Source organism: Diabrotica virgifera, chromosome 6 (assembly GCF_917563875.1).
Source record: "Diabrotica virgifera virgifera chromosome 6, PGI_DIABVI_V3a".
Lineage (NCBI taxonomy): Eukaryota > Metazoa > Arthropoda > Insecta > Coleoptera > Chrysomelidae > Diabrotica > Diabrotica virgifera.
The window spans coordinates 201833773-201853798 of NC_065448.1; the positions used below are offsets into that span (position 1 = coordinate 201833773).

At 33.6% G+C, this 20026-nt stretch overlaps 1 protein-coding gene across 1 annotated transcript in view; it reads left to right on the forward strand.

Moving 5' to 3' along the window:
* The window catches only part of LOC126886278 (opioid-binding protein/cell adhesion molecule-like), a gene marked incomplete at its 5' end in the record, with an annotated part of 74646 nt that overhangs the window by 10544 nt on the left and 44076 nt on the right, over nt 1-20026 (forward strand). Inside the window, 2 exons of the mRNA XM_050653148.1 lie at nt 49-199; nt 8109-8206. Coding sequence (XP_050509105.1) covers nt 49-199; nt 8109-8206 — 249 coding nt within the window. The remainder of the gene's footprint in view (nt 1-48; nt 200-8108; nt 8207-20026) is intronic.

Consider the following 20026-nt stretch of genomic DNA (forward strand, 5'->3'; position numbering starts at 1 on the left):
GTTATCAAAAACTAACTATATTGATGTCTTCTTTTCTGATATTTTCAGGATGGTTTATTACCTTCGGGACATCAGGTCGAAACTGGTTATCTTCTCAATCTGAATGATGTTCAGAGACAAGATGCGGGAGTATATCAGTGTACAGCCTCTAATGGAATAGGGCAACCAGTTACTGGAGAAATAAAGCTGCATGTATTATGTAAGTAATTAAATTGGACATACTAAAATATAACTTTGGATTATTAGTTCAAATACATAATTAATTAAGTAATGTTACATAGATATCAATGGCAAATCAAATTTAACATTTTTAAACCGAAATAAAATTTTCGATACGTACTTTAATTTTGTACGGTAAACTTAAAATCAATATTATTACAAGAATTAATATTAAAATTAAAGAATTTTTTTTATTTAATGGCATAGACATTAGTCATTCAGCCAGTTGCAATAAAGAAATACAATCCTCTCCCTAATCCAAAATTAAACAGAATCAATATAGTAAAACAATAAATAATACAATACAATAATAATACAATAAAAACAATGATGGATCTCTGATAAAGTGATATAATATTTGTAATAAAAAAGGATGCAAATCTGAACTTATATCATAAAAAATTTCATGCCCGCGTACAAATCTTATAGGACCGTGCGTGTATCTGACAAGAAATCTATAATGATATTGTATATTTGTTGTGAGCCTGTAGCCAATAGAGACTGAATATTGAGGTGCGTGAATATTAAGTTTAATTAAATTTTTATAAAGAGAGTTTGAATGCTGTTGAAACTGAGTACATTCAAAAAGATATGATCAAGATCACCCTGTTTTCCGCAATGTTTGCAATTATCATCTTCAACCACATTTATTTTATATAAATGTCTTGGATAGCAAGCATGCCCAAAACGTAGTCGATTTATAGTTGTTATATATTTACGTGGAGCTTTAAAACTCTTAAACCAAGTAATTTGTGGAATCACTGGGCAGTAAAGATTCCATTGATCTTTCCATATCAATAGTTGGTTTCTTTTAAAAATGGTAATAACATCTGATACACATAAAGAATATGACAATAAAGTGCCTGATGTTATACTGGATTTAGCTAAGTAGTCTACATATTCATTATCTTTGAGTCTAATAATATGTGCCTTAACCCAAATAAATTTTATATTGAAGCCAGAAGCTTCTAAATGTTTTAATATATCCTTTATTAAAAATATGTAAGGATTACTAAATGTTTTGGGCAAAAAAGTATTTTTGATATTCTGTAAAACTGATAGGCAGTCTGAAAGAATTAACGTTTTTTTAGTATAAGAGTTTTTAATATATTTCAACGCTTCGAGTATGGCCAATGATTCCGCAGAGAAAATTGAAAACTCATTGGGAAGTTTGTACTTGAATTCGAAACCTCCTTAGGGTAAAAAATAAGCACAGCCAGTCCCTTCTCTTGATTTAGATGCATTGTGATATAACTGTGGTATCACTGTAGCAGTTCAAAATAGATTTCAGGATATTGTTGCTGATTATGTTGTTTTCGTTGTATGTGGGTATTATTACATCAGTTTTATGGAAGAGAGCGAAGTAGTCTAAGTTTTTGTCTACTGTGTTCAATTCCTTTGAAAAAATAAGATTGTTCTGTAATGCAGTGCATAAAGGCGGAGATGGTTTTTTAATCCAATACTTGTGAGTAAGATGTGATTCGTTAAGATGACACATACTGGAAATAATTCGAAATTTGTAGAGTGTGCTTTGAGTACCCATTTTTCGCTTAGTAAATTTCTTCTAATCTCGAAAGGAGGCTCAGAAGCTTCAACATGTATTGGTTGTATAGGAATAGTTCTCATAACACCTAAACAGATTCTTAAGGCAGAATTTTGGAAAACGTCAATTTTTCTTAAAAGGTTTCAGGAAGCAGAACCGTAGAGAGTAGCACCATAATCTATAATGGCTCGTAAATAAGCTCTATAAAACAATAAAGATGTTTCAACATCGCAACCCCACCACACTCTAGTTGTCATTCTAAGGAAATTACTACCTTTATTACATCTATCCAGCATATATTGTATGTGTTGTTTCCAAGGTTTTTTGTCCAGAATGAGGCCCAGATATTTGACATTATTTTTAAATGTAAAATGTTGTGTCTTGTAAAGACAGATACTGCTGATTTGTTAATTGATAAATTTAAGCCGTTCTCTAAGAACCATGGAAAGAGGGAACTACAAACTGTATTTAGGTTTTGCATACCGTTTTCATATTTCTTGCTTTCCGTATAGACACAAAAGTCGTCTGCATATTGTATGATTTTAAATAGGATGTTGTTTATTTGCATCTTATGTATGTCAGAGGTGTACAGATTGAATAAAATTGGTGATAATACTAAGCCTTGTGGTATACCGTGATAATTATGTCGAGGTCCTATTAGTTTGTCATTATGATCATGATCTCTGATATAAATTACCCTATCTGTATAGAAGCCGATTATTGTTTTAACGAAAGCAATTGGCATATGAAAAAAATTTACCATTTTATGTTTTAAGGTTGATAAACAAACTGAGTTATATGCTATTCAATATCTAAGAATATTGCTGCTAAGTAGTTATTGAAGTGAAAACTTCTTTAGGGACGTTGTGCAATTTTTGGATAGGGGAAAAAGCATTGAATTTGCGACCGTCATTGCGACCGTCATCGCACTTTTTGGATGGGGTAAAAGCGTTGAATTCGCGACCGTCATTGCGACCGTCATCGCATTTTTTGGATGGGGTAAAAGCGTTGAATTGGAGACCGTCATTGCGACCGTCATCGCGACCGCCATCGCGACCGTCATCGCTTCGGCGAAATAAATATTGTACGTATATATTATAAATATGTATGTATATTATATATAAATTGTGTAGAAGTATTTAAATTTAAAATAAATCTAAAACCTATTTTTGGATGGGGAAAAAGGATTGATTTGGCGACCGTCATCGCTTTGGCGAAATAAATATTGTACCTATATACATATATTATAATATATATATTATAATGTGTGTGTGTGTGTATAAATTGTGCAGAAGTACTTAAATTTAAAATAAATGTTAAACCTATTTTTGGATGGGGAAAAAGGATTGATTTGGCGACCGTCATCGCGACCGTCATCGCTTTGGCGAAATAAATTTTCCACGAATATATATATATATTATGTGTATGTATATATAAAATGTACAGAATTATTAAAATTTAAAATAAATGTAAAACCTATTTTAGTATGAGGAAAAAGATTTATTTAGCGACCGTCATCGCGACCGTCATCTCTTCGGCGAAATAAATTTTGCACGTATATATAGTATATGTATGTATGTATATATAATTTGTATAGTCATCTCTTTACCGTCATCTCTTCGGCGAAATAAATTTTGTACGTATAAATAATATATATTATGTGTATGTTTATATAAATTGTATAGAAGTATTAAATTTAAAATAAATGTAAAACCTCTTTTGGATGGGAAAAAACGATTTATTTCGCGACCGTCATCGCGACCTTCATCTCTTCGGCTTCGGAGAAATAAATTTTGTACGTACATATATATATTTTATGTGTATGTATATATACATTTTGTACAAGTATTTAAATTTGAAATAAATGTAAAACCTAATTTTGGGTGGGAAAAACGATTTATTTCGCGACCGTCATTGCGACCGTCATCTTTTCGGCGAAATAAATTTTGTACGTATATTTAATATGTGTATGTATATATAAATTGTGTAGAAGTATTTAAATTTAAAATAAATGTAAAATCTATTTTGGGATGGCAAAAAGGATTGATTTCGCGACCGTCATCGCTCCGACGAAATAAATTTTGTACTTTTGTGCTCTTTTTAGATGCGTAAAAAGTATTGAATTAGAGACCGTCATTGCGACCGTCATTGCTTCGACGAAATAAATTTTTGAAGTGAAAACTTCTTTAGGGACGTTGTGCACTTTTTAGATGGATTAGCGACCGTCATCGTGACCCTCAATGTTCGACGAAATAAATTTTTAAAGTGAAAACTTCTTTAGGGACGTTGTGCCCTTTTTAGATTGAGAAAAAGTATTGAATTAGCGACCGTCATTGCTTCGACGAAATAATTTTTGAAGTGAAAACTTCTTTAGGGACGTTGTGTCCATTTAAATGGGGAAAAAGTATTGAATTAGCGACCGTCATTGCTTCGACGAAATAATTTTTTAAGTGAAAACTTCTTTAGGAACGTTGTGCACTTTTTAGATGGATTAGCGACCGTCATCGTGACCCTCAATGTTCGACGAAATAAATTTTTAAAGTGAAAACTTCTTTAGGGACCTTGTGCCCTTTTTAGATGGAGAAAAAGTATTGAATTAGCGACCGTCATTGCTTCGACGAAATAATTTTGGAAGTGAAAACTTCTTTAGGGACGTTGTGTCCATTTAAATGGGGAAAAAGTATTGAATTAGCGACCGTCATTGCTTCGACGAAATAATTTTTGAAGTGAAAACTTCTTTAGGGACGTTGTGCACTTTTTAGATGGATTAGCGACCGTCATCGTGACCCTCAATGTTCGACGAAATAAATTTTTAAAGTGAAAACTTCTTTAGGGACCTTGTGCCCTTTTTAGATGGAGAAAAAGTATTGAATTAGCGACCGTCATTGCTTCGACGAAATAATTTTGGAAGTGAAAACTTCTTTAGGGACGTTGTGTCCATTTAAATGGGAAAAAAGTATTGAATTAGCGACCGTCATTGCTTCGACGAAATAATTTTTGAAGTGAAAACTTCTTTAGGGACGTTGTGCACTTTTTAGATGGATTAGCGACCGTCATCGTGACCCTCAATGTTCGTCGAAATAAATTTTTAAAGTGAAAACTTCTTTAGGGACGTTGTGCCCTTTTTAGATGGAGAAAAAGTATTGAATTAGCGACCGTCATTGCTTCGACGAAATAATTTTTGAAGTGAAAACTTCTTTAGGGACGTTGTGTCCATTTAAATTGGGAAAAAGTATTGAATTAGCGACCGTCATTGCTTCGACGAAATAATTTTTTAAGTGAAAACTTCATTAGGGACTTTGTGCCCTTTTTATATGGGGAAAAAGTATTAAATTAGCGACCCTCAATGTTCGACGAAATACATTTTTAAAGTGAAAACTTCTTTAGGGGCGTTGTGCCCTTTTTAGATGGGCTAAAAGTATTGAATTAGCGACCGTCATCGCGACCGTCATTGCTTCGACGAAATAATTTTTGAAGTGAAAACTTCTTTAGGAACTTTGTGCCCTTTTTAGATGGGGAAAAATATTAAATTAGCGACCGTCATCACGACCGTCATTGCTTCGACGAAATAATTTTTGAAGTGAAAACTTCTTTAGGGACTTCGTGCCCTTTTTAGATGGGGAAAAATTATTAAATTAGCGACCCTCAATGTTCGACGAAATACATTTTTAAAGTGAAAACTTCTTTAGGGACGTTGTGCCCTTTTTAGATGGAGAAAAAGTATTGAATTAGCGACCGTCATCACGACCGTCAATGCTTCGACGAAATAAATTTTTGAAGCGAAAACTTTTGTAGAGACGTTTTACACTCTAGACGGGGATTTAGATGGGGAAAAAGTGTTGAATTAGCGACCGTCATCGCTTCCGTTGTGTACTTTTTAGATGGGGAAAAAGTATTAAATTAGCGACCGTCATTGCTTCGACAAAAAATTTTTTTAAGTGAAAACTTCTTTAAGGCCGTGTGCCCTTTTTTGATGGGGAAAATGTATTGAGTTTGGGACCGTCACCACTTTGCCGAACTAAATTTCGTACGTATACATATAATGTGTATGTATACATAAATAGCATGGAACTTACGCAACGCATATTGTATAATATAGGTTTGCCACTTCTTTTTGGATGGGGAAAACATTGAGATCGTAACTTATATACTATAAGAAGTTTTCACTTCTGTCGGCACTCCCATGAGTGCCTTAAATTTTTTTTTTAGTTAAGTTATTCTGTATATCTACAACAAGTGTATTTATTATTGTTAAACAAAAATTAAGCATAAAACAAAAAACATCTCGACAGCGTTACCTCAAGGATTGTCTAAAGAAAATACATACAAAATTCCAGGAAAGGTTCGGTCAAGTAGTTTTTGAGTTACAATGTCTACAGCCTTTGAAAAAAAGCAGTTTTGAGGAAAAAGCATTTAAAGTATTGTCAACTTTTATTTTCAATTTCTTTTGTGCCTGTCAAATCGTAAAATGATGCACACCGGAATATATTTTTGAATCGCCGAGTAATTTACAAAAGAAAATGAGAACAGTTGTTGACCGTTGTTTATTACGTTCAACATGCTGACGCGAACCTGTTGCAAAGCGAGTCGAAGATAGAGATATTTAACACTATTTCCCTACCTCCCTACCTTCGACTCGCTTTGCAGCATCTTCGCGCCAGCGAGCTTGAGCGTAGTGAGAAACGGTCAAGAGCTGTTCTAATTTTTTTTTGTAAATTACCACGCGATTCAAAAACATATTCCGGTGTACATCACTTTACGATTTGACAGACAAAAAAGATTGAAAATAAAAGTTAACAATACAGTGGTACCTCGATATACGAGCGCCCTAATATACGAGTGTTTTGAGATACGAGCCGCCGAGCGAGCGATGTTTTGCTTTGAGATGAGAGCAAAATTTGAGATACGAGCAACCGCTTTTTATTAAAATTCATGCCTCTTTTTCACTACCTGCTTCTAACTTGAAGGAGGTGATAAAGGGTATAATGCCAGCTAAGGGCGTTACAATAATTTCCAAGGACCTCCATTCCGGACCTCTTTCCATGAAAAGATGGAGAAACTAATGATGGTGTGGGTGACAGAGAAGCAGCATCAAGGAGGAACCTTAACACAAAGCATCATATGTGAGAAGGCACGAGCGATTTATGAAAGGGAGGAAGAAACAAACCTCTTTGGACAGTTTTTTTAAACGAGCTGTAGATGAAAATGAGTAAAGTGTGACGAAAAAAAGCGAAGACCACAGACGATAATAATTAAGCGCTTCCGTAAGCACCTCACTTTTTCTTATGTTTTTACAGAATATGTATGTATTTTTTGTTATATTATAAATAAATGTTTTTTCCTGTAAAAACATTTTTCTTATTTAAAAACACTTAACAAAAACAACTAAAGTGATTTTTTTGGGACTGGAACGGATTAATGACATTTCAATTAATTTCAATGGGGAAAATTGCTTTGACATACGAGCAATTTGACATACGAGCAAGGTTACGGAACGAATTACCTTCGTATGTCGAGGTACCACTATACTTTAAACGCGTTTTTCTCAAAACTGCTTTTTTCAAAGCCTGTGGACATTGTAACTCAAAAACTAATTGACCAACTCACCTGTAATTTTGTATATATTTTCTTTAGACACTGTCGAGATATTTTTTGTTTTATGCTTTAGTGTATACAATAATAAATATGTTGATTTTCACCCTTTTTGCAAAAAAAATTCGTTGTTTTGACTTCTAAGTGATAGCAAACAGTCAAAATTCGATAAAACTAAAAAACTCGACAGTGTTAGCTCGAGAAACTCATAAGCTAATAAAATATTTTTGAATGTTTTGTTTACCATGATCCAACCATGAGTTCTGATGTCCACCACAAAATTCATTGTTTCTTGAGGTGTCTTTAAACATTTGTCACCGTTGACTTATTTTTCAATATTTTTCTTTGAATTTTTCCTTGAATAATCTATGAATTGGACTGAATATGCCTAATTAATTTAAAAATAAAATAATTCTACCATACTATCAAAAAAAATTTCTTGAAATATTGATTTCAACCCCTACGCCCCCCCCCCCCTTAAGGATAGCTATGACACGATTTTGAGAGGCAACCCATGCTAGAAATATTTGTCTTTGTATGAATTTAAAAAAAAATGTTTCGTCCGGCAAGCGGATGGGTACAGATCGACCTATATTCGGATCCCGTACTATATCTTTTTAAAATGAATAAGAATATTTTTACATCTAATATACCGAGGCTTTACATTTAACGATATAAAGCCCATAATAACGTAATTATCTTATTATATTAGAATAAAATTTATTGGTATTAATTTGATTGTTTTCTAATTTAGATCCTCCCGAAGTGAGCGTTATTCGGTCGTGGGTAAATGCAGGAGAAGGAGGAGAGGCTAAACTGGATTGCGTAGTCCATGCTGATCCCCCCGCAGAAGTAAGTATTTAATTCTGTATGATTAAAAGTCCTTTTAATACGCTGAATGTGATCATTAAAGGGCGGATTATATGTATGAAAATATGTACATATATAAATATGTAAAAATCTTTTAAAATATATGTAAACATTCGTCGAAAATATGTAATAAATAAATTTCTAAAAAATGTAATTTTCTAGGGTAAAGGTTTGTCTTTTATCAGAAAACATGTGTTTATATAAAAAGAAGCTTCGCTCCACATCTACTGAGGTAATAGGGGCATATTTTAATTTTGGCAACAGATTTCCATCAATACACGTTTCTATAGTCTAAGAGCTGGGAGCGGATTTTGTGCGTGATAAGTAATATGGAAAAACTATACAGGGATATGTTGAACTAGATTTGTACATGACTTTCACCAACGGCCGGAAATCAGAGTGGGGCCGAGGGTAGTTATAAGGGGCCAAAGTCGCGGTTTTTATTATTTTTTTTGTGACGCTCATGATCGAGATAGTGCACAAAAGTTTGGGAATAACTAGGTCATGACGTACCTAAATAAAATCTCTAGGAGCGCAACGCTGCGTGGCCGACAAAGGAGTGGGGGTAGGGGTCAATATAAAAAATATAAGGGGTTTTTTGCGACGTTCGTGATTGAGATGGTGCACCAAAATTTCGGTATAAGTAGAACATGACATAAGTAAGTAAAATCCCCGGAGCCGGAAACCAGAGTGGGGGAGGAAGGTAAGTTATAAGGGGTCAATGTCCCGTTTTTTATTATTTTTTTTGTGACGCTCATTATCGAGATAGTGTACCAAAATTTGGGAATAAGTAGGTCATGACGTAACTAAGTAAAATCTCCAGGAGTGGAACGCTGCGTGGCCGACAAAGGGGTGGGGCAGGGGTGAATATAAAAAAATGTAAGGGGTTTTTTGCGACGTTCGTGATTGAGATAGTGCACCAAAATTTGGGAATAAGTAGACCATGACATAACTAAGTAATATCCCCAGAGGCGGAAACCAGAGTGGCGGACGAGGGTAGTTATAAGGGTCAAAGTCCCGTTTTTATTATTTTTTTATGACGCTCATGATGGAGATAGTGCACCAAAATTTGGGAGTAAGTAGGTCATGAGATAACTAAGTAAAATCTCTAGGGGCGGAACGCTGCTTGGGATACAAAGGGGTGGTAGGCAGGGGTGAGTATAAAAATATATGGGGGTTTTTTGCCGTTCGTGATCGAGATAGTGCACTAAAATTTGGGAATAAGTAGATCATGACATTACTAAGTAAAATCTCCAGGGGCGGAACGCTGCGTGGGGGACAAATGTTGTGACGGGTCACAAAATAAATAATACATACTGCGACTTTGACCCCTTAAAACTACCCTCATCCCCAACTCTGGTTTCCGGCTCTAGGGATTTTACTTAGCTAAGTCATGGTTTACTTATTCCCACATTTTGGTGCACTATCTCAATCTAGCACGTTTCTCAAAAAACCCCTTATATTTTTTATATTCACACCTACTCCCACCCCTTTGTCGGCCACGCAGCGTGCCACCCCTGGGGATTTTACTTAGTTACGTCATGACCTACTTATTCCCAAATTTTGGTGCACTATCTCGATCATGAGCGTCACAAAAAAAATAATAAAAACCGCGGCTTTGACCCCTTATAACTACCCTCGGCCCCCACTCTGGTTACCGGCCGTTGGTGAAAGTCATGTACACAACTAATTCAACCTATCCCCGTATAGTTTTTCCATATTACTTATCACGCACAAAATCCGCTTCTATCTCTCCGACTACTACGTCAAAATGGCCTCTAAAATGTATGACCTATTCTGAATAGCTTTGAAGCCTTCATTATTTTCCAAAACCTGCTTAAGCTTCCCCAAAACTTTCGTACCAATGTCGCCTTTTACTTTTTGGCATTCCTTCTAAAAGTTTTCAATTAGTTCCACAAAATAAACTAAAAATTGCGACTTCTTTTCTAGTAACGTAACGACTTTTATGCACCTTCTTATTATCAAAAACTGCTTTTGATGATATGACAGCCTGCGAAGAGTCTTATATGTCGTTTATTACTTCCTTTATTCTATCATAATTTTCAGCGTAAAAAATAGCTGCACTTAGCCAAGTTCCCTATCGAGTTAATACAGGATGGGAAGGTCGCGGTACGTCAGCGTCGCGAAGCCCCTCTTTGTATACTTAATTGAACTCGCAAAGGAGCCTTAAAGAACACCTTCTTTACGTTGCTAATTAACTCGTTCGCTAAATATTTTAAATTTTGCTCCACCTTAACCATACAGGGTGTTTGGTAAAGAATGGGCCATAGCTTAACCTTAGATTCCTGAGCTTAAAGTAAGTAGATTTAAGCTAACTTACCTTAGTAGGAAAGTTGATAATAACCGAAATAAAGGGTGTCAAAGTTAAACTTTTATTTTATTTATTCTTGAATATTTCCTGGCAGGCATGGGGGAACAACACGAAATTTGGTAGGCAGGGTTTTTTTGGCCGAGAAATCTAAATTCGCTACCAAAAACGATGTATTACTCAGAGGGCGCCACATACGCCTTTCAGCGCTGATTTCATATCTACGTTAATTTTTTTATCCCCCACTCTACATACTTTTTGAATCAAAACTATTGTTCTTTTAATATTTTTACTTAAAAGAGGTGTACTACATTCATCTCGCTAAACTCAACTGTTTTAGAGATAAACGCATTTTAAATCTGCCATGCAACATAATTTTTTGCATAATATCATTGTAGTTACAACCGAAAAATAAACTTAAAACCATAATAATATCCAAAAATGTATCGCAAATTCCTTCAAATGTTTTTTTGCGATGCAATAACATAAATATGAGAACTTGCACAATTATTATGATTTCAAGTTTACTTTTCGGGTGTAACTACAAAAATATTGTGCAAAAAATTATGTTGCCTCGCAGATTTAAAACACGTTTATCTCAAAAATAGTTTAGTTCAGCGAGATGAATCTGGTATACCTTTTTTAAGTAAAAATGTTTAGAGAATAAAGTTTTTATTCAAAAATTATGTAGAGTGGGGGATAAAAAAATTGAACGTATTAAATCAGCTCTGAAAGACGTATGTGGCGCCCTCTGGGTAACACATATTTTTTGGTGGCGACTTTAGATTTCTCGTCCCAAAAAATCCCCGCTTACCAAATTTCGTGTTGTTATCCCATATCTGTCGGGAAATACTCTTAAATAAATAAAATAGAAGTTTAACTTCGACACCCTGTATTTCGGTTATTATCAACTTTCGTACTAAGGTAAATTAGCTTTAATCGACCTATTATAAGCTAAGGAATCTAAGGTTAAGCTATGGCCCATTCTTTACCAAACACCCTGCATATGGAGCAGCACCCGATAAAATCACAAATTTATTTAATGGAATGGCATCTGACAAAAAGAAGTACTTTTTTCAAAACATTTATAAACATAAAATTTATAAACATATAATATATGTAAAAATATGTAATAGACTAAGAGCCGCTATAGGTGAAAATTCTTAATCATTTTAGGCACGACAGGACCCTATAACTTAAATAGTAGAACCTAAAAGAAAACGTTTGCGCACTGTCCGTCACTTTTCAGTGGCACATTCGTCTACAGTGGCGCATCAAACATTCCACTTATGGACGGGATGCATAAATTAAAAAATATCCTCCCTAATTACCAGAATTTAATTTTTTCATTTTTTTTTTAATTTTATGTGATTAAGACATAAGATTCATCGTAATTTTAACCCACCACCCCCTTCTCCCTGCCTCCACCATCAAAAACTTTATTTTTCGATTTTATTTTTTTTTTTTGGTGGGATGCAATCAATTTTAAAATTTCAAAAAATTTACACGCATAGTTAAGTCTTTTATAAAACACGTCTATTTTTTATAGACATGTAGTTTGAGTGTACATAACCTCAAAAAAAATTTAAAATTTTTTTTTTTGAAAAAAAGTATATAACTTTTTTTTGGGGATAGCTGCAGATCTAATTTTTTCTTAGTCTTGTGTATTTTATCAAACACTATATTCCTAATTTTTTTCAGATTTTTCTGTAACTTTGGTCACCTTCAAAAATCCAAAAAACTGTGTTTTAAGAGGGTTTTGGGGGGTTTGAACGTGTTTTTCTGATTTTTAAATATTCTAAAGGACTCAGTTACTTCAAGTTACATATATCCTATAAAAACAAAATTGATTTGATATATTATGAAGTCTATAAAATAGGGAAAATCCCCCACAACCCCCCAAAAACTAGTTTTTCGGATTTTTGAAGGTGGGGAGACTTAAGGAAAAATCTAAAAAAAATTAAAAATATAGTGTTTCATAAAACACACAAGATTAAGAAAAAATTAGACCTGCAGCTATTCCTCAAAAAAAGTTATACGCTTTTTTTGAAAAAAAAATTTCTTTTAATTTTTTGAGGTTATGTACACTCTACCTATGGGTCTATAAAAAATAGGCATGTTTTATAAAAACCTCAACTATGCGTGTGAATTTTTTGAAATTTTAAAATTGATTGCATCCCACCAAAAAAAATAAAAACGAAAAATGAAGTTTTTGATGGTGGGGGCAGGGGGAAGGGGGTGGTGGGTTAAAATCACGATGAATCCTATGTGTTAATCACATAGAACTTAAAAAAAAAATAAAAAAAATTAATTCTGTTAGTAAGTTCTGTTAACTTTTAATTTATTTATCCCGTCCATAAGTGGACAGTTTGATGCGCCATTGTCGACGCATGTGCCACTGAAAAGTGACGGCACAGTGTTCAAACGTTTTCTTTTAGGTTCTACTATTTAAGTTATAGGGTCCCATCGTGCCTAAAATGATTAAGAAATTTCACCTATAGCGGCTCTTAACTTACATATAATCCGCGCCCTAGTGATCATTAACAAAAATCGATAGTAGAGAAAGTAGTCAGAAAATCATATTAGTAAAGCCCTGTGTGATGTTTTATTGCATATTAGATTATTATTACAGTCTGTTCAAAGTAGAACAATGAATAATTTATTTCTAACATAAATCTACTACGATAATGTCTACACTATACTCTGAATCACTCTATCTTCTTTTGTCTTGTTTTTTGTTTGGGCGCTAGACATTCAGCCAGTCACATCAGGTTAATCAAGAGTAACAGAAATGTGTGCATAAAAATATTTCCTACAAAATTATAAAAGAGTGCGGAAATGCAAAACTAAGGAAGACAAAAGGGTCGTTAGCTTTCTCTTCAGGGTCAATCAAGATATTTATTTGTGACAAATAATACTGGACCATTTAGTTAGGTAACATAAAATTAGGTCAAGACAAAAGTTACCACAAAAACTTTTAATCATTATTTATATTACATACTCTATTTTTTATTTAGAGATAGGTATGCTGGCCATATGGAATGGAGAAAGGGTGTTTAATAATAAATTTTGAATATTTTGCAGATATTTTACGCTCTCCACAAACATGCTTATTAAGATCTCTAAAAATTTCCCACTGTACGTCTGTTGTAATTTTTCAAAATATTTCCTCCAAGTATCTACATACAATCTCCGTTTCATTTGTTATTAAGGTATCATCTTTCCTTTTTACTATATTTCCTGTTCTCGATCTAAATTCTTTTAATTTACACCAATTCCATTTGTTTTATAGATTTTCGTTTTCTTCGTCAAACCAATATTTTAACTTTTTCTTATTTTTTTTTTCTGTCCTAGTCACTCCTCAGCTGGCTTTGCTACAGCTCTTTCATCACGTTATGGCTTTCAATATCCCATTGAGCTTCTACTTTCTTTCCCTTTTTGTGCCTATCCAGTTGCTGTATAATGAATTTTGGATTTTGGTTTGAAAATATGTGATTTGCGGCTATTTCAATCTTTCAGTGTTCCACCTTGTTAATTTCTCTGTATTTTTTAGTTGGATGTTCTTAGTCAAATTCTGGCTCGCTTTGACACAGGTTTCATCTGGTTCTTGCAGGTTTCGCACGTGTAAAATATTATCTCCATGTTTTGTATCCACTATTATATGGTCGATTTGATTTTGGGTTTAAGTATTTTTTTTTAGGGTCAAATGCTGTTGATTTAACTATCATATTTTTACGCCGGTCGCTCCCATCAAACAGTTCGTCACCGTAGCTGTAAATGTAAAAACGTCGAGTTCCTTCTAGAAGGTGTTTCTTACCTGAATTCGGAAGGAGTTTAGTTGTCCGAGAGTCATTCTACCGTTTTCCGGAACAGGATAGGACTACTATATATAAGAGAACTTGTGTTGAACGGACTCAGTCATAATTTGGATGCGCGTTTTAAATGTAAAATAAATTGTACAAAATAATTAGATATAAATTATATGTTTTTAGTATAGATTTCAGTGCGTGATAAGCAGTACGCAAAAGATGGAAAACGTGTTAAGTTGTGAGATAAAAAGAACTGAAACCAGTGGAGGTGTGAAAATTAGCGATTGAGCGGGAAACCTACAAATTTACATTCTATTTATTGTTTCCCATCTGTAGACGTGTCAGAGGAGTATGTCAACTAAAACTGTCACTCTCACAGCGAAAGTTGCCAAACTCGTCCGATATGTCTAAAGGTGGGAAACAATAAATAGAATATAGACTTATAAGTTTTTATCGCTAAATGTTCCACCTCTACATTTCAGTTTCATTTCATTTCAGTTTATTTCACAACTTAATGTTTTCCATTTTTTCCGAAAAAAAAATAAAATTATCGAATTAGAAATAAAATTAGTAAACTACAGAATCCCAAAAATTTTCTGAGGAAAAAACTCTCACCACCGAAGGCGACTAAAAGTAATTTATATTTTTTTTTTGGTATGTAATTCTCGGCCGAAAGCAAGATTCGTGTGAGTTATATATCAGAGTATCCAATTTCACAGTGGGGTGTGATAAATTATTTTCTACAAGAAGACAAATTGACTTCATGAAATTTAAGAGTAATGTACGGTAAAACATAATGTACAAATATTTTATACCTACGAGGTGTTTATATACAGGGTGTCCCGAAAAGATTGGTCATAAATTATACCACATATTCTGGGGTCAAAAATAGGTTGATTGAACCTAAATTACCTTAGTAAAAATGTGCACATAAAAAAGTTACAGCCCTTTGAAATTACAAAATGAAAATAAATTTTTTCCAATATATCGAAAACTATTAGAGATTATTTATTGAAAATGGGCATGTGGCATTCTTATGGCAAGAAAATATTAAAACAAAATTATAGTGAAATTTGGGCACCCCATAAAAATTGGTTCCCTTAAACCCCCCTAAACTTTTTTGTATGTTCCTATTAAATTATTATTATAGTACTATTAGTTAAACAAAGTGTTTTTAAAACTTTTTTGCCTCTTAGTACTTTCTCGAAAAGCCAGTTTTTATCGAGATATTTTGAATATTTGTGAAATCCACCACATATTTGTTTGTGGTTAACTACAATAGATACCTGGTAATAATATGAAAATTTATTTATAATTTACATTTTTAGGTATATTTTGAACCATACTAAACAAGAAGCCACATCTCGATAAAAGGTGCCTTATCGAAAAAATAATAAGGCAAAAAATTTTTAAAAACACTGTGTTTAACTAATGGTACTGCAATAATAGTTTAATTTTAACGTACACAAACATTTGGGGGGTTTAAAGGAACGAAGCCCCATAAAATTGTTATGTAAACATATTAAAAAGGAAGCCACATGTCAGTAAGAACTGGCTTATCCAAAAGATACTAAGAGGCAAAAAAGTTTTAAAAATATTGTGGTTAACTAATGGTAACACAATAATAATTTAATTGGAACGTAAACAAAAGTTTGGGGGTTTAAGGGAACAAAACCCCATAAAAGTTTTAATGGGGTGTACAAATTTCACTGTTGTTTTTAAGATGTCCCTGCCATAAGAATGCCACATGTCCGTTTTAAATAAAAAATATCTAAGAGTGTTCGATATATGAAAAAAAATCGATTTTCATTTTGTAACTTCAAAGGGCTGTAACTGTTTTTGTATGCACGATTGTATATAGATAAGAGGGGTTCAATCAACCTATTTTTGACCCCAGAATCTATGGTATAATTTATGACCAATCTTTTCTGGACACCCCGTATAAAGAAGTCAGCTACTTCATTGATTTATTGAAAAAGCTTCGCATTTAAATTTTAAAAGCTTCATCAGTTTACTAAAAATAGATAAAGTCCATAATACCTAAGTATAACATCAACAATGATGTTTGTAGTTTGTTTTTAGTGTAGGAAAAAAAGGTTGAACCTTGCAAAATGGACACAAGTCCGGTTTTATTTTTTTTTTCTGGTATATCAAGGGGTGCTTATTATAAGACTAACTTTTTCTGAAAAAACTTCGCCCCGGAACCCCCTTTTCACCCCTTTAAAGGGGGTAATCTGTGGTTTTTGTGGAACCTAGCCCTTCCTGTACCTTTTACAAAAAATTTCTTTTATAGAAATATGAAGAGGCCTATATTTTCTACGATTTATTTCCCGACAGAATCTGTCTATCATCCACCGTTTAGCGGGGGTGGCGCCTTAAAGTTGACAAGTTTTTAAAAAAGATGTTTTTAAAAAATATATATTTTTCCCTAACTGTAACGGAAATTAAGAAGAAATCCTGCGGCAGTTATTCAGAAATAATTTATTGATTTTTTGGTATAGGTTTTTCTTAAGGGAAATTGCCCTTTTTTAATTACAGGGTGTTACATTTTAAAAAAACCCTTTTTATATACCGTCTGAACCATTTATGCTAGAGTAAAAAGACTTTCAGCGATTACCCATGTACTGGTGCTATTTACAAATTTGTATAATGCACCCCCACTTTTCCCCGGAACCACCCAAAAAAAGAATTAATAAATAAAGTGATTTTCTTGGAATCCTTCACACACAATGCCCTTTATTAATATGCTTCATATATCATTTTGTGCTCGTTATTATTACCCATGCATGGACACCAAAAACGATTTCCTAGTGCAACCCCTGTAGCCAAAAAAAAAATAAATAAAATGGGGGTTGAAAATTTTTTTTGTTTTTGCTTTTTGATCCATATCGGCATATGCTTCATCAATAGTGCTTTTCAAAAATATATATGGTTATTGCAACATCCCTGCGGAAACCACCCCTATCCTTGAAAAAATACTGCAGAAACTACCCCTATCCCTTGGCGAGCATGTTTATACGATTTCCTCATTGCCTTTTTAAACAAAGCTTACACAAGGTTAAAGACCACTATTTACTCTAAAAATTAGGTCCTATTCATTTTTTTCGTATAAGCAACCGTTACGACACAGTGGCGCCGTAAACCTCATATATGCTTTGGCGGGCTCCAGTTTTTGTTTTTTTTTTCGTCATCTGTTTGTTTTATTGATAAAGGACTTATATAAAATAAAACAACACAGTGTAACCTACAAATTATGACTTATGCACATTTTACAATCTTTGCGCCCCAAAGCCACAGTGGTGGCCCAAAATCAATTTTTGCATATTTTCGCCACCTACAAGCAATTTTATTGCATTAATGCTACCTTAATAGCACAATATTTACCCTTAGGTGGTCGCTAAGCAGTGGCGGATCCAGGGAGGGGTGATCACCTCCCCCCCTCTCAAACCAAGTGATATTATATTCAAAGATTATAAAAATATTCTTTTATTTTTATAGAAATTTAGCCAATTGGCACCCCCCTCTTAACGATGCTGGATCCTCCACTGTCGCTAAAGCATAAAAAGTACGCCATTCTTATAAAAATAATAATAATATAATATAAATATTTCCATAAAAATAAATGAATATTTTTATAATCTTTGAATATAATATCATTTGGTTTGAGAGGGGGGAGGTGATCACCCCCATCACCCCTCCCTGGATCCACCACTGCTTAGCGACCACTTAAGGGTAAATATTGTGCTATTAAGGTAGCATTAATGCAGTAAAATGCGTGTAGGTGACAAAAATATGCAAAAATGGATTTTGGGCCACCACTGTGGCTTTGGGGCGCAAAGATTGTAAAATGTGCATAGGTCATAATTTGTAGGTGACACTGTGTTATTTTATTTTACAGAAGTATTTTATCAATAAAACGAACAGATGACGAAAAAAAAAACAAAAGCTGGAGCCCGCCAAAGCATATATGAGGTTTACGGCGCCACTGTGCCGTAACGGTTGCTTCTACGAAAAAAATGAATAGGACCTAATTTTTAGATTAAATAGTGGTCTTTAACATTAAGCAAGTTTTGTTTAAAAAGAATGCATAGGTAATGAGAAAATCGTAAAAACATCCTCGCCAAGGGATAGGGGTAGACTCTGCAGTATATTTTCAAGGATAGGGGTGGTTTCCGCAGGGATGTTGCAATAGCCATATATATTTTTGAAAAGCACTATTAATGAAGCATATGCCCATATGGATCAAAAAGCAAAAAACAAAAAAAAATTTCAACCCCCCATTTTATTTATTTTTTTTTTGCTACAGGGGTTGCAATAGGAAACCACTTTTGGTGTCCATGCATGGGTAATAATAACGTGAATAAAATGATATATGAAGCATATTAATAAAGGGCATTGTGTGTGAAGGATTTCAAGAAAATCACTTTATTTATTATTTCTTCTTTTTTTTGGGTGGTTCCGGGTAAAAATTGGGGTGCATTATACAAATTTGTAAATAGCACCAGTACATGGGTAATCGCTGAAAGTCTTTTTACTCTAGCATAAACAGTTCAGATGGTATAAAAAGGGGTTTTTTAAAATGTAACACCCTGTAATTAAAAAAAGGGCAATTATCCTTAAGTGAAACATATTATACCAAAAAATCAGTCACTTATTTGTGAATAATTGCCGCAGGATTTCTTTTTAATTTCCGTTACAGTTAGGGAAAAATATATTTTTTTTTCAAAACATCTTTTTTAAAAACTTGTAAATTTTGGGGCGCCACCCCCGCTAAACGGTGGATGATGGACATATGCTGTCGGGAAATATATCGTAGAAAATATAGTCCTCTTCATATTTCTATAAAAAAAAATTTTGTAAAAGGTACAGAAAGGGCTACGTTCCGCAAAAACCACAAATTACCCCCTTTAAAGGGGTGAAAAGGGGGTTCCAGGGTGAAACTTTTTCAGAAAAAGTTAGTCTTATAATAAGCACCCCTTGATATAAGAGAAAAAAAATAAAACCGAACTTGTGTCCATTTTGCAAGGTTCAACCTCTGTTTCCTACACTATTTAGGCGTTATAGAAACTGTAAAGTTATAACATAGAGAGCAATTATCATAACTAAAAACAATAAATCAAATCTATTTATTGTTCAACTATATTTAAAAAAAAAATCAAATTTATTTGTGGATCTGGTGATTTAAATTTTACAGATGGGTTCATTTGGTTTGACCCTACATAAAGTAAGACGACCTAGATACTGAGAAATTTTCTACGGTCCGAGTTGGGCTCATGTTATTAGGGGGGGGGTTATGATTATTGGATACTTATGGAATGTTCAGAACATGGGGTATGATGTTATCTTATTTATTATGTAAGATGATCGAGTGGTAAACCTGGCTCAAATTATTAATTTTACGGCATATGTATGTTTAGGAATATGGCACGTTTCAAAGAAGGATCTTTTTTGGTAATTTTGTTTTTTGACCTGTATTTTGACTTTAGTCAAAAGAAGAACAACAGTAAAAGCAAAAAGAGAAATGTGGGATAAGAAGTGCCAGGAAATTAATACCTACCTGGGAGGCAGAAAATGTACAGAAACATGGAAGTTCCTCAATAAAATAAGAACTAACGAAAGGAAGAGCACAAACATTCAATTAATATCCACACAAAAATGGGAAAA